General features: G+C 39.6%; 1 protein-coding gene across 3 annotated transcripts in view; it reads right to left on the bottom strand.

Annotated features, from left to right (window-relative positions):
* The window catches only part of LOC149169652 (type II inositol polyphosphate 5-phosphatase 15-like), a 153426-nt gene that overhangs the window by 53528 nt on the left and 78002 nt on the right, over positions 1 to 21896 (bottom strand). For all 3 annotated transcript variants that reach the window (XM_089428759.1, XM_089428757.1, XM_089428758.1), the window contains exons 4-5: positions 12831 to 12955; positions 12230 to 12314 (exon numbers count right to left, since the gene is read on the bottom strand). In XM_089428759.1, the coding sequence (XP_089284885.1) occupies positions 12230 to 12314; positions 12831 to 12955 (210 nt within the window). The remainder of the gene's footprint in view (positions 1 to 12229; positions 12315 to 12830; positions 12956 to 21896) is intronic.

The raw sequence follows: 21896 nt of genomic DNA, 5'->3' as shown, positions 1-21896 counted from the left end.
TGACTGATCACTCTGGTGTATCTCCAACTGACCGTCAAGCCTCCTCTTATACTTTTTCTGTTGAGACTTCAACAGCCGAGATTATATCTCTAATCAACGGCTAAGATTAGATTTGGCTTGATCCATGTCATTTAAAACCTTCTAACCCAGTTGTATATTAATACCCATTAATATTTTTATTTTCCTAAGTTTAGACTTAGGAACCCATTAAATATTAATTATTTTAATATCTCCTTCATCGGGCAGAATTTCCCCAAACCATTTATGGGTCTTGAAGATCTCATGTGCTTTAGCCTCTCCACCAATTGTCATGGCTAGAGCACATCCGATGCTACCCCAAATCAACAGTTTAGACTTAGGAACCCCATTAAAAATATTAATTATTTTAATATCTCTCCAACTAGGTGGAATTTCCCCAAATGATTTCTGGGTCTTGGAGATCTTATGTGCCTTAGCCTCTCCACCAATTTTCATGGCTAGAGCACATCTGATGCTACCGCAAATCAACAGATTGTAACTACTAAATGATTGATGTTATATGGTTTAACCGTTTAACCCATGTTTTTATGCTTTTTATAACTAATTCATCATTCTACATGCTTTCTCAAAAATTAAACATTTCTCATGTGTTGATTTTGGGTAGCATTGGATGTGCTCTAGCTCTGAAATTTTGTGGAGGGGCTAGAATACATGAGATCTCCAGAACCCAAAAATCGTTTGGAGAAATTCCACCCGGATGAGGAGTTATTAAAATAATTAATATTTTTAATGGGTTCCTAAGTCTAAACTTAGGAAAATAAAAATATTAATGTGTATTAATAAGAATATGGGTGAGAAACTTCTAAGTGACAAGGATCAAGTATGTTTTAATCTTAGTAGTTGATTAGGGACTTAATCTCAGTCATTGATTCATTAACGGGAAAAGTATAAGAGGAGGCTTGAGGGTCAGTTGGAGATACACTTGAGAGATCAAAGAGCTCGATTTTTTTGGGCCATGGTTTGCTGAGAAAATCGAGCTAGTGATCTGAGTTGCAGTGAGGGGCATTTAGGAAGAGGGACTTCAGTGCAAGGCCGAGAATACATAGCAGAGAAGTAGACCAACATCAAGAGAGACAGTGCAACTTCAGATGGGTGACGCAGAAGCCAAAGGGGCTAACACAATCATTTAGAGGCAACGCTGGGGTTTCTGTGAGACAGAGAGCAACAATTCAGCATATTGATTTTTGAGCAAGGAAGGCTCATTGGGAGGGTGACGCAGCTCCTAAAGGAGGTGACGCAACTCCTAGAGGAGGTGACGCAGTTCCAACCAATGTCACAGGTTTCGTCGAACCTAAAGGTTGAGGTCCGAAATTCGGCAAATTTCAAAAAAAATCTTAAGGTTCGTTTAGGTTCGAGAAGGTTCGGTTCCTGCAGCGTGCATTATTATTATAACGACATTCATATTGTTATTACCCACAACAAAAGAGACATTCTACAGGAGATGCTAGTATATTAAGAATTATTTTTAGGGTTTTGTGTCCTAACTTGGACAGTATTCCACATAATCGTCCCAATCTCCCAGTGAGCTTGTGCGCGATTTCTGAGTCATGGTTCAAATTTTTTTGCTAACGCGTTGACATTATTATAATTTTACAAGTATTATAATATATTGCAGTATCAAAATCTGCGGACATACATTATAATGTGTTAAAAGCATTATATTTTAAGGCGTCAACATTATTATAATTCTATAAGTATTACAATGAACTGTAGTATTGAACTCAACGTACATGTATTACAGGCAATACAATATGTTAACACATTACAATGTATTGAACTCAGCTTATATGAGGCATTACAATGGGCTAATGTATATTTATTATTATTATTATTATTATAATAAAGACAAGTTAACATAATTTAAAAATTATATATTTTTACCAGAATTATTTTTAATATATTTTAAATTATATTACATTAACGAAATTAGGGTATTGTTATTTTAAATATTATAAATTAATATAACTTATATTTATGGAAAATTATAAATTTATTGATATAATATATGATAAAAATTATAAATATATATTAATTATAAATGAATATAAAAGATTTATGTAATTTTAATTATTATATATATATTTTTAAAATTATATACATGAACAAACCTAATGGCGAACTTCATTCGAATCTCAACGAAAATTCGAACTCGAATCGAACTTAATTGTAATTGAATTCGAATTCGAACCCAAACCATGTGACATTGGTTCCAACGCAGAGCTTGGAGCAGCCATCGCTACCCAGCACCAGTGTTTTAAAAACCGTTTTCAAAAACCGGTTACCGGTCAAACCGGCCGGTTAGCAAGCTGGCCGGTCCGAACCGGCCAAAAAACCCGGTTCTACATGGCATTTCGCCTTTTTTGGGCCCTAACCGGTGAAAACCGGCCGGTTTAGGACGAAACCGGCTGGTTTGTATCAAACCGGCCGGTTCCGTCCTAAACCGGCCGGTTTTTGGCATGCCCACCGAACCATGCAAAAAGGCGGATTTGGTTTGTGGTTTAGGGGTTTTGGGGGGGAGGTAAAGGTGTTTTCCCTCCAAAAACACCCTCTCCAAGCTATAAGAGACCCCTCTCACTCTCATTTGTCTCACACAACTGATTTGGAGTGTTTGTGAGTGTTTGTGAGTTTGTTTGTGAGCTTGGAGAGTGTGGAGTTTTTGCTGAAGTAGTCATCTTGGAGTTGGAGTTGGAGCTATTTTGGAGATAGTGTGTAGATGTCAGTGGAGTTGCCATCTTCAAGAGGAGGCTAAGGGAGCTAGTTTGCATTTCCTAGGAAGGATTTGCACTTGATAATTCCTCATTTGAGTCTGCTGTCCATGAATTTTTTTTTTATGTGTTATAAACTTCTCACTTCTATGATCTATCATGTATGCTATAAACTCTCTAGCTCTATGCTATCAAATTTTGTAGCTTGAGCCTTGCATGTGCATTTTTTTTCCTACATTTATCTTTGGTTTTCCATTTTGCTTAGCTGCAATTTTTTTTTTAAATGGCAGATTTCTTTGCAAATTGTTATTATTTCAAGCAAATATGGCTCCAAAAGGAAAGGACAGTGCATGGGCTCATTGTGATGTAATTAATGGAAAAATGATATGCAAATTATGCCATAAATCTATTGGAGGTGGGGGTATTCTTAGGTTGAAACAACACTTGGCTGGGATAAGAGGCCAAGTAAAGCCATGTGATACACCAAATGCACTGTTAGGTCCTATTAGGGCAGAATACATTTCCAAGCTTGAAAAATTTTATGAGGATAAGGCTAGGGAGAAGGCCATCCAAGATGACATTGCAAGGAAGAGGGAATTATTAGAAGCCATGAAAGAGAGTGGGTATGATGATTATGAGCTTCAAGACTCCACTTCTATCCCTTCCACCAATGACCCCTTTCACTATGTTCATCCTTATGTTGGCGAACCATCAAAAGGAACAAAGAGAACAAACATCCAAAGTTATTTCTCATCTTCTGCCAACATTGCCTCTTCTAATCCCACTTCCTCCCAGCCAAGTTCTCAACCCACTTTGGATCAACATTGGAAAAGACAATGCAACTCGCTCACCTTATTACCAAGCTATGTGGGACTCTGTTATAGCTGCAGGAAAGGGCTTCAAAGGCCCTAGTATGCATGACTTGAGGGGAGCTCTTTTGCAAAAAGAGATATCTTCCATTGATGAGTATTTGGTTGATTTTAAAGATTCATGGCTCAAAACAGGTTGTTCCATTATGTCAGATGAATGGTCCGATGGAAAGAACCGCACTGTCATTAATTTCCTTGTTTCTTGCCCTCAAGGAACCATGTTTTTGAAATCAGTTGATGCATCTGATAAGGTAAAGGATGCAATCCTTCTATTTGAGCTTTTGGATAACGTTATTCAGGAAGTTGGGGAGCAGCATGTTGTGCAGGTCATCACTGATAATGCCTCAAACTATGTTCTTGCTGGAAAGATGGTTGAGGCCAAATATAAGACCATATTTTGGACTCCATGTGCTGCACATTGCATAGACCTCATGCTTGAGGATATAGGCAAAGTGGAGTGGGTAAAAAACACTGTAGAGCATGCCAAGTGCATTACAAAATACATTTACAACCACTCATGGGTATTGAACCTAATGAGGAAACACACTGGAGGCAAAGAGCTTGTTAGGCTTGCAATTACGAGATTTGCAACTCACTTCCTCACATTGCAATGTCTCAATGGTCAACATAAAAACTTGCAGAAAATGTTTTCCTCTGAAGAATGGTCTGAGTCTCGGTGGGCTCGTAGACCAGATGGAAAAGACACCAAAAAGAAAGTGTTAGACACTTATTTTTGGAAAAGGTCTGTAGAGCTTGTGAAAATTACCGAGCCCCTTGTTAAGGTGCTAAGGTTGGTGGATGGGGAAAGATTGGCCATGGGCTACATTTATGAAGCTATGGATCAAGCAAAGGAGCAGATACGGGCAGCTTACAAGGACAGGTTAGCTAAATATGGCCGTATATGGGAGATCATTGATAACAGATGGAACAATCAACTCCATCGTCCTATACATGCAGCCGGGTATTTTTTGAACCCAAGGTATCACTATAAAAATCGGCTAGGAGATCAGCAGGATGGGGAGGTCAGAGCTGGATTGATTGATTGCTTGGAGCACATGGTCCCTAGCCATGTAGACCAATTGGAAATACATAGACAGCTTACTATTTTCAATATGGCAAGTGGTACTTTTGGCAAAAACTTGGCAAAGATGGCAAGAGATGTGGACCAACCAGGTAAGCAATTCCAATTTCCATTTTGTTTTTCATTTCAAGTTAAAATTGTTTACGTTCTTTACAATTCAAATTATAAACTAAGTTACTAATTAATGTCTTTTTCTTTGCAGCACATTGGTGGGAGTCATTTGGTGGCCAGTGTCCTCAATTGCAAAGGTTTGCAATTAGAGTCCTCAGTCAAACTTGCAGTGCTTCAGGTTGTGAGCGCAATTGGTCTGTTTTTGAGCACATACACACGAAGAAGAGAAACCGTTTGGAACAAAAACGGTTAAATGATCTTGTTTTTGTGCAATACAACCTTCGACTAAGGAGGAACCAAATGATGAGCAAATCACCTGATCTAGATCCCATTGTGTTGGACGATATTGATCCAACATCAGAATGGGTGGAGGAGACTGAAGATCCTGTGTTTGAGGTTGATTTTGATATCGACATGGCTTTAGCGGGGGATGAGGCAGATTATGTGGCGGCATTAGAACCAGGATCAGTAGCGGCATCAAGGAAAGGCAAGGAACCAATGGAAGGCACTAGTCGTGCAGGTCGACAAACTCGTGCTTCCATTAGGTCCACTTCTATTGTCATTGGTGGCATTGATACTGAGGTTGCAGATCAGGCTGAGGCATCCTCAGACTCTGAACCAGATGATGTCTATGTAGCTCCTGATGATGATCCTGTGTCTAGTAGTGGTGATGGACTTGATGATTGATCATGTGTACACTGTAGACTTGTAGTAGGCCAATGGCCTCATAGCTTGCAGCATTGTTTTTGGACTTTATAAGCCATTTAGAGCCTCATTTCTTATGTATTTTGCTATTTTGTCGATGATATGTATTGTACTCGGTGCCATTTTGATATATTCACCTTTACATGGTATATAAATGAGCAAACTTTGCATATTTTGTCTCTATTGGCTTGGAATCATGGTTTTACATCTTAAAAATAGTTTTGTTTCATTAAAAATTAATTTTTTAATGTATTTTTTTAAAATCGGTTCGTTTAGACCAAACCAGTCCCGGTTAGACCGGTTCCGGTCGGTAAACCGGTTCATTAGGTGGACTGGTCCGGTCACCAGTTCCGGTTTTAAAAACATTGCCCAGCACTGGGAATAGCATTGTCATCTGCAGGGTTTGATCATCCAATTGCTGGATTTGCCAAAATATTTGTCTCCGGATAGAGTTACTTCTGCCAGGTTTATTCTTTGTTGGGTGAGCCAGATTTGGCACCCTAGTTGTATTCAAAAATCTGCCTAATAATACAAACCCTCTATATGCTGCACCGGTTTTCCCAAATTGGGTTTTTCCGGGGACGATTGTCCAAAAATAATGGTGTCCCTCATGTGATTGTCTCATTTTATTTCAGTTCATGATCTGCATGTATGTGTAGTCTGCAATAGGGTTTTTCATCGTTGTTTAAATAATTAAATAACTTGTTGAATGTAAAGAACAAGTAGGAAATGATAAACCAATGATTGCAATAGGATTTCTGATGTGTAGATTCAGAAATTCTCACATGATTTCAGAGCATTACAAATCATAGGAGACTGAAGACACCAGTCGAGAGATCCAGAGAATTTTCTGCAGAGAAGCAACTGTCCCGAGTGACAACGTTGTTTCAGAGGTAGAGGAGTAGCTGCAGGAGTGACGCAAAGGCTCACGCAATGCCTGTGCCAGCATTTCAAGCTTGCAAAGGGTGACGCAGTGCCAAAGAGGAGCCCACGCAGCGATTGTGTCAGCTCTCTGTGCCAGCGCAGAGCTTGAAAGGTTCGAATCAACTAGTTGTCGGGGCTGGAGGCGCAGAGCAAATTCGATTTAAGGAGCTAGTGGGACACTGTTTTTGTTGGTGCAGAACAGTGTCTATGGAGACAGAACCGAGGAAGAACGAGTCACTCTCTTGACAGATTTCTAGCCAAAGAAATATAGATCCGGGTTGCAGCAGCAAAGGAGGATTGGAGAGGAGTGATTCAACATTTGGTCGGAGGATTTCTGTGAAGGAAATCAGGACTCAGAGGGAGTCTAGAGGAGCTTGTTCCTTAGAGGGTTTCTTGTGCCAAAGAAATCCAAATCCAAGTCTTGCTAAATTGTTAGCAGGAGAGGGAGAAGAGAACTAGTCCTATTTTTGAGCAAAGATGGTAGTGAATGGGTTGAGGGATCAGGACAGATTGGATGGAGCCTCCAATTTTGTCATCTTGAAGGCTAGGATCTTGGCAATCCTAGACAAACATCACATCAAGGACTATGCCTTGAAGGTAGTTGTTGTTCCGGTCGACATTGATCCATTAAAAAAGTACGAGGAGGCCCAAGCTAAGGCCAAGTGCATGATCCTAGACAGGGTCAAAGATCATGTAGTACCGCATATTTCTGAGAAGGACACAGCAAGGGTTATGTGGGAGGCGTTGACCACCTTGTACCAGGGCTCTTCCGTCCAATGGAAGATGCTATTAGAAACCCAGCTGAGACAATACCAGATGCAGAAGGGAGAGGAGATCGATCCCTTATTTCTCAAGTTGCAAGGGATCCGAGACAAGTTGACTTTCGCGAGGTCTACACCAAATCCTGAGTTCCTGGTCAGGACTGCCCTAAATGAAGTCACTGAGGATTGGGAGACCTTTGTCCAAAGTATCTTCGGCAGAGCGACTCTCCCCAGTTGGGAGGAGATGTGGGTAGCTCTTCAACAAGAAGAGCTCAGGAGGTTGACCAAGACAGGGAGTAGCGGCAAGGGAGCCCGGGTCAAGAAGGAGGAGGAGAAGGATGCAACTCTCGCATCATCGGGACAGCAAGGGCAGCAAGAGAGAAAGGACATAACCAAGGTCAGATGCTTCAACTATGGGGAACTGGGACATTATGCCACTCAATGCCCCCGGAAGAAGGGCAAGGGGGAGGCTTCTAACTCAAACGCTGATCCAACGAAAGTTGATAAGGAAAGCAAGGATGACGATTGTGCCATGAGTGCTCATGCACCTCTAGAGAAGAGGTGGGGCAACATAGAGTTGTAGTCGAGAGGACTACATGAGCAGGCAGGATCCTTGAGGTGCCCAAACTCTTGGATCACATATGGCTACGGGAGCCCTTAACGATAGTAGCATAATGACAGGTGTCGTTTGGAGCGAGGTGTGATGGAGCGATCGTGGCAAAGCTAAAGTGCCAAAGTTTGAGGCAACAGTAGTGGATGTTGTAGCATTGCGAGAGGCACAGAGCAGTTTGCAGCAGCGGAGTAGCAGCAGAGAGTGAGCACAAATTAGCAACAGAGGTAGCTTCATCATCACGAGGCAGCCAGACTGATCAGCATGTCAGTTTTTGGGTGAATTTTCAGTTACTTACTTCTCAGTAACTGAGTTGCAGTGCAACAGTTAATAGTGGCAGTGCTATGGGCAGCATGATGCAGCATTTTGAGAGGGAAATGTAGTACAGATGTAGCAGTGGCAGTGGCAGAGTCATGGGCAACAATACAGGAAGCAGCGGTGCAATGGATGAAGGGCAACAGGCTAAGCATCACCAACTCAGAGGACCCATGCAGTGGATCAGTGTCGTACTTATGTTGAGAAGTGTTACTAGAGCACATTCCTCACTAAGAGGGAGTGTTGATTTTGAGTAGCATTGGATGTGCTGTAGCTTTGAAATTTTGTGGAGGGGCTAGAATACATGAGATCTCCAGAACCCAGAAATCATTTGGAGAAATCCCTCCCGGATGAGGAGTTATTAAAATAATTAATATTATTGGTTCGTAGATTTCTGTGGAGTGGTTTCTGAGAGACTGAATTCAGATGTTCCAAATATTAATGTGTATTAATAAGAATATCGGTGAGAAACTTCTAAGTGATGAGGATCAAGTATGTTTTAATCTTAACCATTGATTAGGGACTTAATCTCGAATGTTGATTCATCAACAGGAAAAGTTTAAAAGGAGGCTTGAGGGTCAGTTGGAGATACACTAGAGAGATCAAAGAGTTCGATTTTTCTAGGGCGTGGTTTGCTGAGAAAATCGAGCTAGTGATCTGAGTTGCAGTGAGAGGGGCAGTTTGGCAGAGGGACTTCAGTCCAAGGCCGAGAATACATAGCAGAGAGGCAAAGCAGCATCAGGAGAGACAGCGCAACTCCTAGAGGAGGTGACGTAGTTCCAGCGCAGAGCTTGGAGCAGCCATCGCTGCCCAACACTGGGAACAACATTGTCATCTGTGGGGTTTGATCATCCAATTGTTGGATTTGCCAAAATATCTGTCTCCGGATAGAGGTACTTCTGCCAGGTTTATTCTCTGTTGGGTGAGCTGGATTTGGCACCCTAGTTGTATTCAGAAATCTACTTAATAATACAAACCCTCTATATGCTGCACCGGTTTTCCCGAATTGGGTTTTTTCGGGGACGATTGTCCAAAAATAACGGTGTCCCTTGTGTGATTGTCTCATTTTATTTTAGTTCATGATCTGTATGTATGTGTAGTCTGCAATAGTGTTTTTCATTGTTTTTTAAATAATTAAATAACTTATGGAATGTAAAGAACAAGTAGGAGATGATAAACCAGTGATTGCAGTAGGATTTCTGATGTGTAGATTCAGAAATTCTCACATCATGGCGGCAAGAGGCCCAAGCATTAGCAATAGAAAATAGATTTATTGTCTTTTCTAGTTTCTAGTAGTTTTTATAATTGTTGACTCTTTCATATTTATTATGATACTTTTTATAAACTATATATGACAATTTAAGTTTGAAGTTTGAAGTTGGCAATTATAACTCATTGGTAATGAATTATGATGTTTCATGAAAGTTGAAAGTTGAAACATTTCATTTCATGTTAGAATTCTTTGTTATCGTTTGGTTACTTGGTGTTGAAGAATGTGACTAGGTTCGGTCTTCATAAATTGTATTTGAGTCATAATGAAATGTGTTTATCAAAAGAAAGAAAAAGAAATTTCTATTATTAATATTATGACTTATTAAAGTATGGGTTTCATGCTTGGGTCATCATGTTTTAGGTCAAAGTCCCCATTGAGGACTTCTAGGTTTTATATTAAATCTAATAGTCACTGTCCATTTAATGAGACCCTTCTTGGGCTTTTGAATCATGTAAAAAGAACTACTATTGAGTAAAATAAATCATTTGGCACCTCCACACCAAGTCGACCCTTTCCTGATCAAGTCGACCTACATGAGGGTAATTCAAACTCCATAAGAGGCTATATATACAATGCAAGTTCGATTCATTTGGAGCATCCACTCTCACAAGTTCGATACACAAAAAGAAGCAACAGAAAAAGTGTGAAAATGTAGAAGGAGGAGAATTACTAGGAAAGACAAGGTCGAAGTTTCTGGGTCATCTCTCTCACACATGTGAATTTATTGGGCTACCACTGGGGTCGAAATTCTGGATTCTACTGCTGGGTCGAAGTTCTGCTGCTAGGTCGAAGTTCTGTTATTGGGGAAGTCAAAAGTTTGCTACTAGATAGAAGTGTTAGGTCAAAGTTGTTGCTGGAAGGCTATCATCTGCAGAAGAAAAGAAGGGCTGACTTGGGAATTGGAGGAGTTTGTGTGTAGGTCAAGGAGTCTTGGATCACCTCGTGAGACTATTAAAGTAAGAGTTGTTGATTGGGTTTTCCCCTAGATAGGGGTTTTGCTCTGGTTGTCTGCCTACATCTGGTGTCTTTGTTCTTCGTGTTATGGTTTTGGTAATTGCTTGATGAACTAAGTTAAAAGAAGAATACAAGAAAGTTAATAAGAACATAAGAATATCACAAGTAATTATCAACATAAAGGAAATCTTTTATGCCTTTTTGATTTTCCAACATGGTATCAAAGCTAAGGTGAAGAAGGAAAAAGACAACCTGAAAATCTATTGAAAGGAGAATACGGAGTTTTTAAGAAGTTTGAATAAGGGAGAAGGATCATCTAAGAAGTCAAGCCTACTATCTTCAAGAAAAATGTCTAACTCGATGAAGAGAGAAAACAAATTAGAAAGAGCATCCAATTACAAGGCATGTAAAAGGAGGATAGATCTCATCCTTGAGAAGAATAGATAGATCTCATCCTCGTAGTGGTGTGACTTGTTAGCTATGCAGTCCACAACTTAAGTGACCCCCTTTTAATAAGGGACCCACTTATTATCCATATCTCCAAAGTATAATATGCCAAAAAGTGATCCCTTTCCCATTCACCCCTTTTGCCCAAGGGACCAAGTGGGCTAAGGGCTATCTCCATATAGCAGCTCACAAAATAGGGGATATTACACTCTATGAGTCTATTCTTGGCCGCCTGCACACAACATATGGAGGGTCAGATTTTATCAAGAGCACCACTGGGGTGAAACAAAGTTGCTCTCTCTGTCCTAAATTGTTTGGGATCTATATAGATGAGTTAGAGTCTTTTCGACATGAACATATCCAACCCGATGATGGTTGTCTCACTATGTCTTGATCTCCATCCTCCTCTTTATAGAAAATGTGGTCATCTTGGCCTACATCGTAAAGGACTTACGAAGACTGTTAGATTCCTCATCTAGCTTTTGTAATCTTCGACAGATAATAGTTAACCTAGTAAAAACCAAGGTCGTGATCTTCTTTGGGTTGAAGATCATCCTCTAAAACTGCCACTTTTATTATTAAGCTTTGGAGATCAATATCGTCATAGCATACAGATATTTGGGGGTCCAATTTTTAGGGCCTAAATTTAGTTTGTGGAAGGGTCTTTAACCACAAATCAACAAGGGCTACCACTCCCTCACTATTCTCAAGGACAATGTTTTCAAAACCATTTTCAGGATATATCGTCTAAGATGGAACTCATGGATAACATGATCAGGCCCACCATTCTGAGATTTGTTGACCTAGTCTACTGGAATAGGATTAGGCCATGAAAGAGACAATCAAGTTTCTAATGTTTCGCCACATTATCAGAATTTGAAGGACAATTCCCCAGAAAATATTCAGGCAGAGTTCTTGGCTCACCCCTTCCAAATTGAAATCGTTTCAAACTGGTCTGAATTCTGCATCATGTTTGGAGCTTTGCTGACTTGACCCAATTGAGATCATTATCCTCATCTCACATACTACATGAATTTAAAAGGTCTATACTGAGATATGAAAATTGAGTTTTAAAGCCCAAATTAAATTTATTGTAGTAAGATAGCACATGCCACAGTAATCTTATGTCCAGCAAGTCAGGTTGAAATTGGAATTCCTAGCAATTTCAAAATCTACTTCTTCACATACTTCAATTCAGATTTCTCCATTGTTTCCCATCCCAAGCCTTGCAATAAATGCATTTCAGTATAAATGCTGAACTTCTCTAGGAATCAAAACAAAGAAGGGAGCAACAATCATAGATGTGATCAGCGCATATTGCAGGAAGTAAAAACTATATAGCAAAACATGATGATTAGTCAATTTCCTTTATAAGAAAGAAAATTAATCATTGTTGATGGATGAGAATGTAAAAATGACCAAATAGAAAACCTACTTTATTACCAATTGTACGTCCAAAACCACAAGCAACAGCACCAACATCCACTTCACCAATATACGGGCAGAGATCTTTTCTGACCCTGACACAACAGAATGACAGGATATTAATTACTCAATCCCCAAAACTGGGAATTACATAATCTTTACACTTTGAGAGATGTAATAACATCAAAAGGTGAGCAGTGCTTCGTAAGAAAAATAACAACCGTGAACAATTAAACCAATTCCAGCTATTTAGCAGCTTTCTTAGCAAGACTAAAACAAGCAAACATGGAAACAATTGTAGTGCAGCAACATTAGATACTCACTAGTAACAAAATCCGGTAATTGAGATTTTTCCAAACAGAGAATTCTAATGAAGTAAAAAGGAGCTACGTTTCCATTCAACAAGTATTGCCAGTAAGCAGTGTCGTAAGGTAAATAAATTAAAGCTCATGTGTTTCAAGGAATTTCTATTAAAGAAAAAACAAAATAATTATGGCAATCAGAAGTTTCATAAGTCAGATCTATTCTTTCCTACATCATTTATAAAGACTCTTCGAAAATCATATTCTCAACAATAGAAGAAATTACCTATTTTCATTTAATCAACTTACCATACAGCAATAAGCAAGCCAGCCAATTGCCGAGAGCCTACCCGTTCAAATGTCATCCCTTCATCCAGGATCTTTCCGATAGTATCTAACCACCACTGCCCGTTGGCACTTCCTTCAATCCCTACCTATAGAACATAGAACATACAATCACTTCTGCATCATTTGAAATTACAAAAAAATATTGCATAGTAAATGAAGCTATATAACTGCAGATTAAATAGTTATAACTAATTGGCATCACAGTAATCAAAACTGACAAAATAATAATCAACGTAACCTGAAAAGAAATGTGTTAAGATCAATGTTCCACCAGGTTTCCAGGATGGGAGGACACGGGACAGGGGGGGAGCGTGTGGGAGCACCCCCAAATTTTAGGGAAATTTAGGGGGGATGGGGGAATGACGAGGTGCATTATATATATATATATATATATATCATAACAATATTCAAATTCAATAATGAAATAGACTGATTCATACATCATAAATGATTCAATGAAATAGAAATAGTAAAATATTGTATACATTAATTTAAATTCATCATTCATTATTCTAGAATCTGATTAGTACTGAGCAAAATAGTAGATACTAAAGTCTGAAGACTAGAATAGTAAATTGAAATTACTCCCAACTAAAAAATAGTAAAAAATGATGAGTCAAAGACTCAAAATTTAAAACTGAAAATGAACAATGGACATTGAACAACCGTTATCAGAACCAGACCGGTCATCGAATCAGTTCACCCCAAAACTGAGAACAGGAAAAAAACCAGATCAAAAAACTAGTCGACCAAAAAATACATAAATATTCAGATTTTGAAAAAAGTGTGTAAATATTCATGCGCATCCATATGAATCCAAACCATTATACACAAATATGTAAAATTTCTCACATATATATATATATAGCAAGGGTGCATATAACCAAAATAGTTATGAGTGCAATCCATATTTAAACCAAATAAACATCGGCAAAGAAGCACTAGATGGCCTCTATAGTCCAAAAAAAATCATGCTACAACAAATACCTACATATCATGAAAATCATTGCCTATGTTAGGATCCTCATCATCAATATCACCCTCAAGCATTAAAATAAAATAGAAAAAGCTTAACATGTCAAACCGAGATTTTGTTCAAGTGATAGGTACAATTTTACTAGGGTCGTGATAGAGGAGTTCAACAATCAATGCCACCAACATCGAGGTACATAGAGGGCTTGGTGCTCTCAATTTCCGTACCCTCATACATGATAGAATCCAATGGAAATATTGCAATCCCCCCAATCGTGAAATCCTGAAAACTATTAAGTCAGTTGGATTTTGAATGGGATCTAAAATTCTACTCTCTGCATATGAAATCCAATGAGGTTGGAACCACTCTCAAACATCTTGAAACAATTAATGGGGTGTTCAAAATTTTAAGAATTTAACATTACCATTAATTACATAGCATTAGTAGGGCCCTAGGGTTGAATATTAGGCTTCCGCATAAATTATTGTTTTCATGCAAAATTTAGGGGGGACGCCCACCACTCTCAAACATCTTGAAATAATTAATGGTGATGTTAAAATTTTAAGAATTTAACATTACCATTAATTACATAGCATTAGTAGGGCCCTAGGGTTGAATATTAGGCTTCCTCATAAATTATTGTTTTCATGCAAAATTTAGGGGGAACACCCAACCCCTGTAATATTCCTTTTAATTATTTTCTAAATTTTTTGATAAATCTTCTCTTCAGAAAATTTGCACAAATAATTTTGCTGTAAATTTAGATAATGACCATGGAACTTTGTGAAACTTATAAAGTAAAACACTAATAATACTTATCAAAAACTCAGCCTTATTTTTATTAAATGAAATATGATATTACATGCCCATGCTTCAGTTCCTGAACTTGGAATAGATCTATAAATGGCATGCTTGGATGGATAATTAACTGATGTTGTGGCCTACAAAGTTGAAAGCAGCAACACAGAACTTGCCCTCATAAATTCTACTTCTCCAAAAGTTATGCACCCGCGAGAGATTTGACTGACCTTTCCTCCTGACTTCCTCATGATCTCCATGTTGTTGATTTGGGGTAGCATCGAATGTGCTCTAGCCATGAAATTTGGTGGAGAGGTTGGGGCACATGAGATCTCCAATACCCAGAAAGGGTTTGGGCAGATTCTAAACAGTTCAGGAGATATTAAAATAATTAATATTTTTAATGGAGTCCCTAAGTCTAAACTTAGGGAAAATAAAATATTAATGTGGATTAATATGAAACTGTGTTAGAATGGTCCAAAAGACATGGATCAAGCCAGATCTAATCTTAGTCGTTGATTAGGGACTTAATCTCGGCCGTTGATATGTCAACAGGAAAAGTATAAGAGGAGGCTTGAGGGTCACTTGGAGAATACACTAGAGTGATCAATCATTCTATTCTCTAGAGCGGGGTTTGCTAAGAGAGATAGAATTAGTGATCGGGAGTTGCAGCTGAGGGGCATTGAGTACAGAGAGACAAAGAGGCAGAGATAGTGCCGGGAGAGTGACGTAGTAGCCGGGGAGAGTGACGCAGAGCTAGCCAGGGCTCACGCAGAGGCAGCCGGGAGCTGCGCAGAGCCTCAGAGAGGCCAATGTTGCTGACGCAGAGGGCCAAAACGTTGACGCAAGGCCTCCTAAGGCTGACACAGACCCACCCGAGGTGACGCAAGGCCTAAGGCTGACGCAGACCCATCCGAGGTGACGCAGGGCCAACGCTGCGCAAAGAGGGACTGACGCAATCTAGAGAGAGGCTAACGTTGGGGTTTTTGGGGTAGATTGGTGCTGAGTAGCTGCCGGAAAGATTATTCGAGGTTTTAGCCAGGAGATTTGTCAGAAACTGAGAGGTATTACTGCCAAGGAAATTCTCTGTTGGGTAGGCCAGTTTCAGCACCCAGATTGTACTATGATATTGCTTAATAAGAAAACCCTCAGATAGCTACACCAGTTTTCCCACATTGGGCTTTTCCGAGGACATTGGTCCAAAAATAATGGTGTCATATGCTGTGATTGTTTCTGTTTCCTTTAGTTGTTGATCTGTAATATGTTGAGCATGCACTAGTGTTTATTTTCAGTATTTACATTGTAAATAACTTGTTAAGTAAAATAACAAGTAGGTAGGAATAAATCAGATAAAGTGCATGGAGGGTTTCTAACTAAGTAGACTTAGAAACTTCAACACATCTTAAACCCAGTGAGTGGATCTAATTTGATCCCTCCTTCAAGTGGCTAGGGTATGTGTCTCAATACCAAAACCCCTCCTAATTGGATTGGCTAGGGTGGATCACTAACCACCGAAACTAACCCTCTACATAATATGCGCTCTCACCTAGACAAGTTCTAAGAGCTCAACTCAGCAACAACAAAACAATAACCCCAAATGCATGTCTAAGGAGTGAGCTCTCATCTCCTTTAATAGTCATGGAATCTCGGAATACCATGGGTCTTTTTCTTCTTTTATTAAAGTGACTTATAATATTTCTTTTTCTTTAGTCGCTTTTAATTAATTAATTCTCCCATAGCCCATAATTAATTTTCATTTGTAACCCGGGCTAATGAGATACCCTCCTTTCCCAATGTCCGAAGAAAGGGACATCACAATCCTACCTTCCTGAAATTGCTTGACTCCAAGCAATTGTAACCTCGATACCAGTATCCCAAATGAATCTGAAGAATCCATGTTGCATCATGTTAATTTTACCATTGTTCTATGTTGTTACAATTACTTTAACCCAATTCTTATCTTTAATTAGCAATCTTTCAAAACAATTTAATCTTCCAATGATCAATAGAAATTGTTCATAGAACAGTAAATGCAATGAACAACAAGAGACAAATAAGAGACAATAGGCTTTTTCAAAGACCAAGGAAAAACCCCACAAAGGGGAAAACAGTTTCAAATTCTTCTTATTAGATTGTCATAAAATGTTCAACAAACAGAGAGTACAATGATCCAATTCTTCAATCACAAATCAATCCAACAAACCCACCAAACAATATTTCAAAGATGATCCTAGTAACAACATTTATTGGAGTTTCATTACAAGCCCGCAATCAACTGCGATCAACTCCCAACATAAACCCTAGTTCCCAGTCCCACAGAGCAAGAGATATGCATCCAGTTGAAGCATTCTGGCTGCCATCCAAGGGTGTCCAATTTCTCTTTAGGTCCAACCTATCCTTTTGTGCACATGTGGGTTTCCATTTTAAAAATATATTTTTCCTTAACCAAATTAAATTCTTCCAAGGGTTAGGAGGGGTCTTTCTTGATGAGGAAGATTATCCAAAGGAGGGAATTTGTCCCTGAGCTGCCAAAATTAACACTCCCTCTCAGCTAGGGATAAATTATTGACTGCAAGTCTGCAACATATTTCCCATCTCAAATATATGTCATCTCTGCTCATATATTGAACACTTTCGAATTTAAAATAAGAAGAATTTGACATCATAGGGGAGCTCAAGCTACCACCCTCTATCCATCAAGGAGTCATTACTGCCACCTAGAATCACTGCCAGCAGGGAGCTACTACTACCACTCGAGAATCATCTGCCGGTGGGAAGCCTAATGCCACTACTAGGGAATCTCTACCAGTGAGAAGCCCAATGCTACTACCCATGAATCTTTGCCAGCAAGGAGCCCAATGCTACAACCCGGGGAACCACAGACAATAGGAGGGATGCCATTTTAACTTATGAGGTAAGGATCATGCCTATCCCACTGCCTGGTGATAATAGGAGGGATACCACTTACCATAAATGTTAAGGATCACGCTTATCCTATTATCTATTGATCTTCCCAACAAGACCCTGAAGAGTCAAGTGGTAGAACACCTGCATCTCTAGCTTAAGCGAGATGCCACTTACCATAAGTGGTAAGGATCATGCCTAACTCAAGTAGCCAGCACCCATTGGCTAGATGGGTGGGAAAGACAGATGCCAACTCGGATATACTCTGTCAAATCTAGAGGTCCCTCAAACTCAGGAGCTCTACGGCCCAATTCTTCACTCTGGGAGCTCAGATAAGGGGAAGAGCTAGCTCAGTGTCCTCAATCAGCTTGAACCCTTACCCAAGAAGGTCACATCCATCAATCCATGTTGCTCTATGGCTACAATCTGCTCATTAGTCGAAGTATGACAGAGACTCACGGCTCCTCTCTACACCATGTCACGTATGTAATGATACCTGATCTCAATATGCTTGGGCTTGCCATGAAACATGGGATTCTCTACCAATCAAATCCCACTCTTATTGTCACAATATATCGTTGTTGTATCTAGGACCTGCTCAAACAGCTCTTCCAAGCTAACAATGTATTCTACCTCGATCATGCTTAAAGCAACGGACTTTTGTTTACTACTCATCCGTGATATCATCGTAGATCCCAAGCTAAATCAGCACCTAGATGTTCTCTCTATCAATAATATTTCCAGCCCAGTCATCATCAGTGTATCCATGCAGTCTCATATCTTCGGAAGTATATCTTAGACCAAGATCTTTCATCTTGAACTTAGAGGCCAACTGCCTCTTACACTCGATCATCAGAGACTCACTACCTATCAAGAATAGATCATCAACATATAAAACCAAAAACAAAGTTATACTTGGGACCAGTTTGAACTTTGAAGTATAGGTTCATATCGACACTGCTTCTTGTAAATCCAAGCTTCACCAGGTAACTGTCAATTCAGGCATCCCAGGCTCGAGGAGCTTGCTTCAAACCACATAATGTGAAAATTTCATCTATTGCAACAACTGGAAAATATTCTTCTAACTGTAAATTTAATTATGTTGTTTATTTGCTACGGCAAACAACGAATAAAATCACAACAACAATTTCACAACAAAATTACTGCGGAAAATAAAATGTTGGAAACTGAGAAAGGCTAGCAAACACACAAGAGTATTAACACCATTATTTTTGGACAATTGTCCTCACAAAAACCCAACTTGGGAAAACCGGTGTAGCAGATGAGGATTTTCTTATTAATCTTCAGCAACAAATCCGAGTACAAGAATTTTAGATGTCTTATTCACAATCTAAACTGAAGGAAATATTGAGAGAAATTTTTGTGAGAAATTTCTCACTCCACAGCAATTTACTACCTCTGAGATGGACCCTCGGCCTTCACGTTGTCCCCTCTGCGTCACTCTCTGCGTAGTGACTGCATAGAGCTCGTGGGTACTTCGCTCTTCCTTGCTCTGCCTCTTCCAAAATCCAAAAAATCTTCCTTCTGGAATTTTGTTTCTCCCTCTCTCACCTACTACTCACCCTCTGGCTCTACCTCCTCTGTTGAATCACAGCCACTAAGAAAATCGAACTGCCTCGGCAATTGAGTATCTACATGGTGTGTTCTCCATCTACCCATTGACTTCTTCTTATAATCCTCTGTTAGGGTACCAACGGCGAAGATTAAAACATAATCGATGGCCCAGATCATTTCCCTGTCAATCTGTGTGAGTTTCTAGAACATTCACACCATGACTTAATTAATACCCTTTAATTAATCATATTTCCTAAGTTTAGACTTAGAAAACATTAAAAATTGATTAATTATTTTAATTAAGTCGTCTCTAGGTGGAATTTCCAAAAATGATTTCTGGGTTTCGGAGATTACATGTATTGTAGCCTCTCCACAAAATTTTGTGGCTAGAACACATCCAATGCTACAAAAACTAACACTCCCTCTTAGCGAGGAAAGTGTTCTAATGTTGCAATTGTTGCCACAACACGCTATCTCTGCACCATCTCCTATCACGTTGTTGATGTCTGGCTACTATTTCCCACCAACTACTGCGCAACTCTAATATGTGTTGCATCTATGTTGCTACTGACCCTGTTGTACTGTTGTCAACTACTGCATCTGCACTGCAACTCCCTCTCATTTGTTGCTGCTGCAACAGAGAATCCATCTGTTTCTGGTACTAAAATGGGTTATCCACCATACCCATTTGTTCCCTGAATTGGGTGAACTTAGCTCTCCCTAGAGCTTTTGTGAGTATATCTGCTACCTAAGCTCCTGTGGGAACATACTGCAATTGGACTGCTCCATGCTGAACGCAGTCTCTGATGAAATGACATCTGATATCAATGTGCTTTGACCTATCATGAAATACTAGATTCTCAGAGAGTTTTATGCAACTCTAATTATCACAGTAAACATTGGTCGCTTCCATCTTCTTCCTGAACAAACTCACAAGCAGCTTCCTAAGCCATATAGCTTCGCACATAGCTGTGTTGGCTGCCATATATTCAGCTTCTGTTGAGCTCAGTGCTACTGACTTCTGCTTCCTGCTGCACCAAGAGACCATCCCTGATCCAACATTGAAGCAATACACGGAGGTACTTTTCCCGTCCACTGAACTACTTGCCCAGTCTGCATCTGCGAATCTGCATAATATGATGTCATCTACTCAAGTACATTTTAACCCATCACTGACTGTTCCTCGCACATATCTAAGAATGTGCCTAACTGTTGCCCAATGTACCCTTTTCTATTCTACCATGAACTAACTAAGGGTATTGACAGCGAAACAAATGTCTAGCCTAGTGTTAACTAGATACATGAGCGACCCAATGAGTTGTTTGTACAAGGTGGGGTCAACTTCCTTGTCCCCTGATGCATCTATCTTCTTCCAATTGGTGATCATGGGCATCGTCATGGGTTGGCAATCCTGCATTCTGAATCTCTTCAGAATATCTGTAGTATATCTCCCTTGCCCAAGGAAGATCTCCCCATTCTTCTGCCATACATCCAATCCTAGAAAGTAGTGCATCATCCCCATATTCTTCATGTCGAATTCTGCCTCAAGATTCCTTTTGCAGTCCTTTATGAGCCCTGATGACCCTATCAAAAGCAAGTCATCTACATACAAAACCAGAATGAGAGCCTCATTCTCCACCATCAAATAGTAGAGATTGGGATCTGCATCACTCTTGATGAATCCAACTGCTGCAAATAACTGTCAATCCGACCATACCATGCCCTGGGTGCCTGTTTGAGCCTGTATAGGGCTTTCTTCAACCTGCATACATGAGTGTGCTTCGCAGAAAGTTTTGAAGCCTTCAAGTTGCTCTATATATACCTCTTCTTCTATCACCCCATTCAAGAATGTTGTCTTGACGTCCATCTAGTGAATCTCCCATTCCATCTGCGCTGCTAGGGATATAACGAATCTAATAGAGGTATATCTGGCAATTGGGGCGAAGGTATCCTCATAGTTTATCCCTTCCTTTTGTGCATACCCTTTTGCCACGAATCTAGCCTTGTACTTATCTACACTGCCATCTGCAACATCCTTGATCTTGTAGATCCATGGGAACCTACAACTGATCTGTCTTCTAGTCTAGGCACTACCTCCCAAACATCATTTGTCATGATAGAACTGTTGATTTCGGGTAGCATCAAACATGCTCTAGCCATGAAAATTGGTGGAGTAGTTAAAGCACATGAGATCTCCAAGACCCAGAAATCATTTTGGGAAATTCCATCCGAATGAGTTATTAAAATAATTAATATTTTTAATGGGCTCCTAAGTCTAAACTTAGGAAAATAAAAATATTAATAGTTATTAATAAAGATAAGGATGAGAAGCTTCTAAGGGATGAGGATCAAGTCTACTTTAATCTTAGTCATTGATTAAGGACTTAATCTCGGTCATTGATTCATCAATAGGAAAAGTATAAGAGAAGACTTAAGGGTCATTTGGAGACACACCAGCAGATACTCAGTATCCCAAGGAAAATCAATTTTCTCAGAGAGGAAGGAAAATCAATTTCAGAGGGAGAGTTGCAGGGTGGAGGAAGAGGGGGTGACTAGTAGCAATCAGGAAGTTCAGAAAGGGTGACATAGGGGCTCTGAGAGACAGCGCATAGGGAGGCGCAATGGATGACGCAGGGGGTTCCATAGCAGCGCAGAGCCAAGCAGAATGACGCAGGGTTGACACAGTTGGGAAAGGAAGTCATCTAAGGTGTCAGGAAGTCTCAGAGAAAAGTCTCAAGTGTTTTCTCCCAGTGTCTACGTAAAATCTTTATGTAAAA

This window comes from Pinus tabuliformis, chromosome 4_2 (genome assembly GCF_031772625.1).
Source record: "Pinus tabuliformis cultivar Carrire ecotype Pingquan chromosome 4_2, CPIR1, whole genome shotgun sequence".
Lineage (NCBI taxonomy): Eukaryota > Viridiplantae > Streptophyta > Pinopsida > Pinales > Pinaceae > Pinus > Pinus tabuliformis.
Note: the sequence above shows the minus strand (reverse complement) of the source record. Positions and strands in the feature narration are given on the sequence as shown.